Source organism: Cannabis sativa, chromosome 7, assembly GCF_029168945.1.
Source record: "Cannabis sativa cultivar Pink pepper isolate KNU-18-1 chromosome 7, ASM2916894v1, whole genome shotgun sequence".
In the NCBI taxonomy this organism is placed as follows: Eukaryota; Viridiplantae; Streptophyta; class Magnoliopsida; order Rosales; family Cannabaceae; genus Cannabis; species Cannabis sativa.
The window spans coordinates 22,161,255-22,171,396 of NC_083607.1; the positions used below are offsets into that span (position 1 = coordinate 22,161,255).

Consider the following 10,142-nt stretch of genomic DNA (forward strand, 5'->3'; position numbering starts at 1 on the left):
CCGTAGGGAAGAATTAGCAAAAGCCTGTGTCGCTCGGCCATCTCAGGAGTGGGGACAGGTGGGTCAATGGTTTTCTTCTCTGTTCGAACCAGGCTCCGTCGATTTCATGGATGTGGTTCTATTTACGTGAGGGTGGGAGGTACTTCGATTCAAGGCTCTTTCTCTGTGTCTGGCGTCGGTGGGCCCCTATTTAAGGCTTCGTGGAGGTGGGAGGCACTTCGTAAGAGAGGAGACAGTGGAGATGGGTGGACTACGAAGGGAAGAGACAAGAGACAAAATAGAGAGAGAGAGAGAGAGAGAGAGAGAGAGAGAGAGAGAGAGAGAGAGAGAGAGAGAGAGAGAGAGAGAGAGAGAGAGAGAGAGAGAGAGAGAGAGAGAGAGAGAGAGAGAGAGAGAGAGAGAGAGAGAGAGAGAGAGAGAGAGAGAGAGAGAGAGAGAGAGAGAGAGAGAGAGAATGTTGAAATAGGGAGGGTATTTTGGAAAGGAGAGAAAGATAGGTACAAATTTCCTATGGTGTCTAACTTTGATTTATATTTTAGTTGTAGACAATGTAAGTGTGATTAATCAAATTTTCTTTCCGAATTGATTGAATTGATATTTTTTTCAATCTTTTTATTCTATTGATGTATTAAACTCATTGTTATTAATTTAGAGTATGTTTGCAAAAAAAGGAAAAAAATAGAAATATCAAAAAGAAGAGTAAATTACGGTAAAAATACCTAAGTTTTACTCTGAGTAGCAAATAAATACCTAAGTCATATTTTTGGCGGTAAAAATACCTTCTGTTAGAGTTCTGGAACTTCCGTAGGTACCTGGGCGTTAAGTGCCAGGTAAGTGCCCACTTGTCATCTTCTCATTGGTCCAAATTATTTAATTTTAATTTTTTAATAAAATAATATTTAAATGTTGTTAAAAAATCAAAAGCCATATAAATATATAAAAATTAAAGAAAACTAAATAAAAAAATCAAAAAGTTTTTTTTTTTGAAAGTAATATAATGTTTAAAAATAATTAAAGTATAAAAATCATTAAAATAATATAGTAAAATTAATTAAAACTTTTTCAATAAAATAAAAACATAGCTCCATCTTCACCAAACCAAAAAACCCAGAAATCAATCAAACCAAATTCCATTGTCGAACCTCTACGAACATCGCAGACGAAGCTCCATCACATTTGCTGACCTCCACGAACCCTGCTTCTCATTGTCTTTCCGCGAACCCAAATCTCGATCTCATCCCTATCAATCTAGAATAACAAAAGGGAAGGGGAAAAATACTTATCTCATTTTAATCATCTCGAGAGTGCGGCGGTGAGAACTTTTAAGGTTAGGCTCGCGAGGGGTCAAAGATGGTTTGTACAGGCAAAAGACGGGATAGAGGAGGTGGCCAGAATTTGGGTGCTTCAGATCTGGTTTGCAATTTTGAAAAATCTTTTGTTTGAGATTTCTTATTGTTTCTGTCAGATCTAATGGCTTTAATATCTAAAATATATTTCTTATCTTTCGAGGCTTCATCTCGCACTTCAATTCATCCCCTGAATCAGATTTGGTGCTACGAAGAGAACACTTGAAACTTCCTTAGAGATCCAACGACGGTGTGGATCACTCCTCTGAGGGCATTCTGAAACTTCAGTAAACGATCAGAGCCAATAGTGTACCAACGATCGGAGCTCTAATATGAACTACTTTATTTAATTTGTGGTATACCCAGTTACTCATTTGTGTTGTGTTATGCACATGAACTGCTAGGTATGGATTTGAGTAATATTAGAATTTTGTTTATGAATTTTTTTCTTCTGGTTATTTGTTTATGTTATTATTTATTAATGTGGTTTCTGTAAGTTAGTGTTTTTTTGTTTTCTACTGCATATTGAAAAAAGAAAGAAGAAGAGATGATAATGGTGGAATGAGAAGAAGATGAGATACATTTAGTAATTTAGGTTTTTCATTTTAATTAAATAATTAGCAATTTAGTATTTAAGAAAACTTTAGTTTTAACTTTTACTTTTTTTTAAAATATTAAATTATATATATATATTTTTTAAAAATTTTAAAGTATATTTTAGGGTAAATACCATTTTGGACCCTGTGTTTTGTAAAAGTTACAGATTGGATCCTGTGTTTTGTTAAATGACAAAATGGACCTTATATTTTCTAAAATAGTAAAAATAGGACCCTGAGCTCAATTTTTGACAACTTTTTTTTTTTTTAATACAACCAACTTGAAGACAATGCTTAATAAGAACAGATACAAAAAATGTAAACAGTTTTGTCATAGCACTTTTAGATCGGATTAAAATTAAACTTTATTTTGACAAAAAATCAATTCAGGGTCCTATTTGTACTATTTTAGAAAATACAGGGTCCATTTTGTCATTTAACAAAACACAGGGTCCAATTTGCAACTTTTGTAAAACAGAGGGTCCAAAATGGTATTTACCCTATATTTTATATGCTTTTATATTAATTTTAAATATTTAAATACTATTTTATTAAAAAAATTAAAATTAAATGATTTGGACAAATGAGAAAATGACAAGTGGGCACTTACCTGACACTTAACGATCAGGTATGTCAGAACCCTAGCAGAAAGTATTTTCATTGCAAAAAATTTAACTTAGGTGGTGTTTGGTTCACATGATATTCATTGGAATAGATTTGCTATTCCTTAAGAGAGCTCAATCAAGTAGGGCTGTACATCGGTCGGTTTTGGCGGTTTATCCTATATATTTTCTAACCCAATCTAAAGTTCGGGTTGCTAAAATTTAAGTGCAACCCGCCCAATTTAAAAAGAAAATCTATAAACCGACCAACGGTTTGGGCGGTTTGGTCGGGTTAACCCGCCCAAAGCCAAACTTTTTTTTTTTTTTATTTTTAGTTTTAAAGTCGAAATCAATAAAAATTAAAAAGATAAATTAAAAATATCACATTCCACCAAAGTACAACACCATATATATGACTTTAAAACTAATAATTAAGTATATAACTTTATATCATTATATATTCAATCATTTATGTTATATATAACAAAAACTAAAAAGTTAAAAAAATAAAATTAAAGGTGCAAAATCGGGTTGGTCAGGTTGGTCGGTTTAATTGGACGGGTTGAACCTATTTTCAACCCGCCCAATTAACAGATTGGGCGGTTTGTAATTTTTTCGGGTTATTTCGGTTTGTAATTTTTATCGATTTTTTTGGTTCGGTTTGGGCGGTTTACAAATTTTTTTGTACAGCTCTACAATCAAGTGTTTGGTTTCTTTATTAGAACTTGAAAGCCCATTCCAAAGGAATTACAATTCACCTGAACTAAGGATTTGCTTTTCCACTATAAAATCATTTGAAGCTAATTCCATACTAACAAAAGTTTATTTTACCCTATCAATCCTTCTCCACTTCTCACCTTACCATCATATTACTAATTATTTAATATTTATATGTAATTTTATTATTTTATTTTTAAATAATTAGGTTTAAGAATGTGCACATTTCCTTCACATGATAAATATATTTTTTTTGTTAAAAATATTATTTATTTGTTCAATTTATAAAAATAATGGTAATTTAATAAAACAAATATAATTTTTGAAAAGTAAAGGGTAATTTAGTCAAAATAATAAAATTTTTATTCCATTCCATGTAATACCAAACATGATAATTCCTATTCCGTTGTTGATTCATAGTTTTTAACAAATAAAAGAATAAAAATTCCATTTCATTCCATTCTTATTCCTATTCCCATTTTTTTTCCCATTCCATTTCCATTCCATTTCCATTAAGTAACCAAACGCCACCTAAAAAGAAATGAAATGTTACTAAATATTATTCCAGGATAAAATTGTCATTTACAAAAAAATGATATGCCCGAGTCATTAAGGCCGCAAGGCTCAGTATCTGGTTCTGGGGTTTTGTGGGTGTTATAATATTCGTCGAATTTCCCCAAAAGCAAGAGAACTTTTTGGTGACCCTTCTTTTCCTTCTTCTTTCTCTTCTCAACCGGATCGATTTCATTCTCTCTAATCGGGAGTTTTGCTCTGCTTCTGCCGTAGCCATGGGGAGAGGAAAGTACAAGAGCAAGCCCACGGGTCACCGCAATTTCTCGACTCCCGAAGAGATGCGTAAGCTCACCAAATGCCCTTTTGCTTTCTACCTGGTTCTCTTGAATGTATCGATTTGTTTTCATATTTTGTTCCTTTCTTGTTTATACTGAAACCTGCATCTGATTTGTTGTCTGGCTTCATTGCTACGGACTTTATTCTTAACTTTTCTTGATTTGTTAGTGAAGAGAAGGATGCTGGGTTATTATTGCTTGCTAAGATTTGTTATTGATATTTGAATTGTATTGATTTGATAAATCTAATCCTTGAACATTTTGAGTGTTTTGTGAAGTTTGAATTTGAGCAGTTAACAGTAAAATAAAACGTTTTTACTTTCGTGTTTCTGGCTTTCATTTTTCATTTATTATATTCTTTGAATAAAGATTTGTAATAATTCTTGAGCTCGAGTCCATGAGAAAGATTGCTGATATTTGGGAGTATACGTATTTCTGATCCATTATATGAATTGAAATACAAGATTGCTTCTTTTTCTTTCTTTCTTTCTCTTTTTTTTTCCTTTTTGAGCAATCAAATTCAAAATTGTTGACGTTTGTCAACTTGGGGAAGCTGATACTGATTTTTTTAGGATGATCTGGGTTATATTTTATCTTGAAGGTGCTTTATTGTAATTATTACTTTTTGTTTTTTGGTGGTGAACCGTTTTTACATCAGGATTTGTGTTTCGCCTTGTCGGTTTTCTTGGTTCACAACATGATTTTTCTTTTTAGAGCTCATAATCGTGAGATAAGCTAGTAAAAGTTAACCTTTTATTCATGATTTTTGTTGATTTTATTCATTAAGAACTACTGTATTTTTTGTGGGAGGTATAAGGGACACAAAGGGGAGGGGAGAGGGGGGGGGGGGGGGGGTGGGTGGGTGGGTGAAAGACTTAGTGGATGAAGTTTTAGTGTTCTTGTGTGATGATGGGAGGTGTTTTGGGAGATATGGGTTTAATTGTAAATTGTACATATTCTTGTATTTCTTTATAATTGGAGAGAAAGTTTAGTCCGTAGTTTGGACAGGGGGGGGGTGGGTGGGTGGGTGAAAGACTTAGTGGATGAAGTTTTAGTGTTCTTGTGTGATGATGGGAGGTGTTTTGGGAGATATGGGTTTAATTGTAAATTGTACATATTCTTGTATTTCTTTATAATTGGAGAGAAAGTTTAGTCCGTAGTTTGGACAATTATTATTCTCCATAGTCTATATAATTTGATAAACAGTGTGATCCTTTTATGGAAAGGATTTTGGGAGTTGACGAATTGGTTTGGTTATGCCGTATGGATGTTATCATTAGTTTCTACATACTTGTCATCTCCTTTTTCTCATATCACACACTAGAAGAGTTACTCCATTCTCATCTTATTTACTTTCCTTGGTTATGTACCTTTCAGTAGTCGTTTGCTCTTATTTTCATTCCTACCAAATAATGAGAACTGGTGTGTTTGTTCTCCCTTGTGTTAGGCCTGTTTTTTTGTGGGCTGATTATGGCTATTTTTTTAAAGCTTTTCTAATAGCTATTTTCATACTTTTAAATGACTCTAATGGACTTTAGTTTGGGTCTTTTGAAACAGATTTTTATTATAAAAAACAGGAAAATATAGCCCTAAAAGCCCTAACCCTCTCATATGGAATCTCTCATCTCTCTCCTTCTCAGCCAAGTCCCTCCCTCCTCAGTCCTCATCAACCTCGCAAATGTCTTCAGTCTTCTTTATATGTTTAGAACTTCCACCATTTTCAATTGAATTTTGTACCTTTTATAAATTTAATTTATGCTTTTAAGACTTAACTAGTAATTTTCATGAATTTGATGACTTTGATATGGTAATATGTGTTGTTTGTTATGAATTCTATAATATTTAATGAAGTTTTTCTTGTTATTGTTGAGGCGGACGCCTCAACACGCCTTGAGGCATACACCTTGTGGGATTAAGGCAAAACGCCTCGGTACCCGATTCTATGTTTCAAAACTTTGCTTTGTTATGTACCTGTCAGTAGTCATTTTCTCTTTTTTTCATTCCTACTAAATAATGAGCACTGATGTGTTTGTTCTTCCTTCTGTATTCTTTAATATCTATAGTTTTTTTCTTAGATTTCCTTGTACTTTTATTATGCGCATGTGATGCAGTAAAAGAGTTCCAAAGCCAATGTGCATGAGATGGGGGGGAGAGTTTTCAATCCATTGTATCTATTATCTTGTTTTTTTTTTCTTTTGAAATTCTTATATACATGTCACAAGCTTGTACTATCAGACTTCATAATGCTATAACCATTTGTTTATCATATAATTGCAGTTGCTGGAACTTCTACTCGCCCTCGCACGTTCAAAAAGGTCTTTACTCTCTCTTCAACCATAAATGCAAATATATATATATACATATAATATACATGTCTATGTATGTTGTAGTTAATCTTAGTTCCACGATGCTTATTTTGATTAATCTTTTTGGCTTAAGCATGTTATTCTGTTTGATATTATTAGCAAGAAGTTGAGTATGAGGAAGAACAAGAGTCTGCAGAAGAATCCGGCGAGGAGTCTGGAGAAGAATCAGATGGAAACAATGAGGTTCGCTTGGCTTATTGTCATTGTTGAGATATTTCAATGTTTTTGACTGTTTTATGCACGGAACTCATGATGAAATTATATGTTCTGCTGTTCAATAATGAAAGCAGAAGCGTAAAGGTACTCAAGGAATTATTGAGATTGAAAATCCTAATTTGGTGAAGCCAAAGACCTTGAAAGCTAGAGATATTGATGTAAGTTAACAACTTTCCCACTGCACATTGTCTGTGGTGTACTTGTATAGAAATGTAATGCTATTGTTTTGTGCAGATTACCAAAACAACTGAACTTTCAAGACGTGAAAGGTAAATTTATCCTCATTTTCCTTCCTACTCTTGTCTTGTATATTTCTTGATAGCACTATGAAAAAAGTATATCTTAATTTGGATATAATATGTCAATTTGTGGGATTTAAGTTGGAAATATCAATATAACCTTTCAATGAGAAACTATTTCCTTTCCTTGTTTGGAAATTTATGTCGTAAGGAATTTTACACACTTGATTCTTGTGTCTTTCTGCAGAGAAGAATTGGAAAAACAGAGAGCTCATGAACGATATATGCGACTACAGGAACAAGGGAAAACAGAACAAGCAAGGAAAGACCTAGGTAATCGATGTTAAATGTCTTCGGAAATTCTAAGATCTAACTATATATAGATGTGCATGTACACAGTGCACTCAAGTTATTATTTTTAATATTTACTTGGAATATACATACTCTGTTCCTAATATAATTATGTTAATGATGGTGTGAGGCTTCTGACTCTTTCTGTACATATGCTTACACATTGACAGTCCAATGAACATGCTTAAGTTTTAGAGAATGTGAATTGCAGAAATGGGGATAGTTGTGCTATTACTATATTATTATCCTATTTCTAATGTTTTGCATGTGTCGCTTTTGCAGAGCGTTTATCCCTTATAAGACAACAAAGAGCAGACGCTGCAAAAAAGCGAGAAGAAGAAAAAGCCGGTAATAATTATCAAGAACATTGTAGTTTTCTCTTTGCTTATTTAAATATTAAGCATATTGGTATTAATGAATTGGTGATTTGCAGCGAAAGAACAGAAAAAGACTGAAGCTCGCAAATGATCTTGTTGAAAAATCGGTTCTGCTGCGGCTGCCTTGGAATGAGACATAAATGTTTCTTACAGATTTGCTTGCCAGTTCTCATATATATATCTATGTCATCTGTTCGTACTTTTTGCTTGACAGTTTATGTTATTTTTAGCTTGTAACTTTATATCTGCAAGTAGTTTTATTTTGCTTTATTTTATTTTCCCAAGTTATACATTATCATATTTGAGACAGTATAGTTTTAACAACAGAATCTCATTAAGATGGGTGTAGTTATTTTTACTGCAGTACTTCTTTTCTTATAGTTTTCCACCGTTGCTTGTTTTTAAATTTAAATTTGTTCGTGGCATTTAATTTCTCTAGTTTTTGTTGTCAGGTCCTACAATTTAGTATGTGCATGTGTTTGTCGAGTTTCATTTCTGTGTTGTTTTAAAAATGTCAACTTTTTGTTTTTGTTTAATATTTGTCAGATTATAAGCTTTTGAATGATATGAATAGACAGGTACGAAAACTAGGGTGTTTTGGCGCATGTACAAACATTTCAACAACAAGATTTCTATGTTAGTTTGGTGCATTGTTACAAATAGTTTGTGAAGTTTAAACAAGTACTAAGTAATGAAATATTGTAAGTTGCAACTCTTGTTATTTAATTGCTGAAACTACGGAAATCTTCTCATGTAGGAATATTTGAGAATTCTTTCCCCTTTACCAAGTTTTTGTGCCAATGTTAATGTTTGATTTTGGCATTATTTGCAGTAAATTTACAATCTAAACTGTTTTCTGCGCACCGTTCGAAACTTGGGTTTGAATTAACTTTTCTGGAATGTTAGCATTATTAGTCATTTTCTGCCTTTTAATTCAAATATTCATTTAAAAGCACCTATTTATAAATCGTTTTCCGTTTAGGTCTCAAATTTTAGAATGACATTAAAATTATATTTTTCATTCACAGAAATTTAACCTTGTCTTTTATAAAATTATTAAATTAGTGTAAAAAAAATAGTGACTATATTATAGTTATATATTATAATTATTGGACATGTCTTGATAGTAGAGATATTAGTTTTGTCAGAATGTTTGGGGCTATTTTTTCACTTTGATTGTTGATCTAATAGTAATAAAGATGAGAAAATATGATAATAACATTGAACATAATTATAGTTTAATAATATTTTTATATTTTTTTATTCAAGAAAAGAGACTTTTCATTAATCACAAGCAAAAACAAAACCAAGCTTTACAAGGAAACCCGTGAAAGGCCTACACAAAACTAGCCCCAAACATAACTTTCCTATTAAACTATACAGTTTTTGTAAAAAAATTCATCACTAGAGTTCAAATTCCTTTTAAAAACACTATACAACCTATAACGAAGTAACATTTTAATTTTATTAACTATACAAACAACATATTGAAAAGATCCTTTATAAACAAACTTGTTACAATTTTTCCAAATTCCATACACAGTTGCAGCAAGGAGAAAATTATTGACGTAAATTACTAACCCCTTCCTAGTAGTGTTAATCCTTTAGGTCCAGCTTTTGAACTTCTGAGGCCAGGTAATAATGCCAGTCACGTGAAGATCAACTGTATCACTTGAGAAGATAGGATACAATCGAAGAATAGATGAGAATGGCTTTCACTAGTTGAATCACAAACAAGACAATTGAACTCTCAATTGGAACACAGAACTTGGGAAGCAAATCTCAAGATAGAAGTTGAGAATTCAAGGCCTGCCATAGTATAAATCTATGTTTAGGAATACTCAATCTACACTGAACATTCTTTTGATACACAACAGTAGGTTGTTGCACTTTTCTGCTGTAGAGTTTGGAAGCTTTAAAATTACCAGTTTGACTTGTAGCAAGAATACATTTTTTTCGCTAAAATTCTGTCTCAAATGACAAATTTTGCCAATGCTAACTTGTATCCTACTTCAACTTATATCGCCAGAAATTAGCACCCTTCAAATAGATTGTATTAACCCATTTCACCCATAACAAGTCATGCTTTTCAATGATATCCCAAATGTATTTAGCCAAGACAGCTCTGTTCCAAAGAGGGCCTTTTCTAAAACCGAGGCCTCCAAAGATCTTTGGGAGACAAACCTTCTCTCAAGAAGCTAAGTGAATCTTGTTCTTATTACCTTTTAGCCCCCAAAGAAAACCTCTACAAAGCTTCTCCACCTCTTTAATGATACTTTGAGGTAACACAAACATGCTCATCCAAATAGTTCCTTAAGCCTAAGAGAATATAATGGATCAATTGCACACGAACAACGAAAGAAAGATGCCTTGTTTCCCAGGTTAGGAGCTTAAGCTTAATCTTCTTGAGGATGATATCAAAATCTTCAAATCTCCATTTGGTAGGTCTTAAAGGGACTCTTAAGTACTTAAGAGGAAAGCTAC

The 10,142-nt window shown here is 32.7% G+C and overlaps 1 protein-coding gene across 2 annotated transcripts; it reads left to right on the forward strand.

Moving 5' to 3' along the window:
• The first annotated feature begins 3,820 nt into the window (after positions 1–3,820).
• Positions 3,821–8,021, forward strand: LOC115697735 (uncharacterized). 2 transcript variants are annotated; one of them, XM_030624849.2, is made up of 8 exons: positions 3,821–4,116; positions 6,387–6,424; positions 6,575–6,658; positions 6,766–6,849; positions 6,926–6,960; positions 7,178–7,263; positions 7,564–7,629; positions 7,715–8,021. In XM_030624849.2, exons 1-8 carry the CDS (start codon positions 4,050–4,052, stop codon positions 7,747–7,749), a joined length of 495 nt encoding a protein of 164 aa, XP_030480709.1. In that variant the 5' UTR covers positions 3,821–4,049; the 3' UTR covers positions 7,750–8,021. The 2 variants fall into 2 exon arrangements, with proteins under 2 accessions (XP_030480709.1, XP_060974445.1); XM_061118462.1 differs by having other exon boundaries at positions 3,864–4,116; positions 7,564–8,021.
• The last annotated feature ends 2,121 nt before the right edge of the window (positions 8,022–10,142 follow it).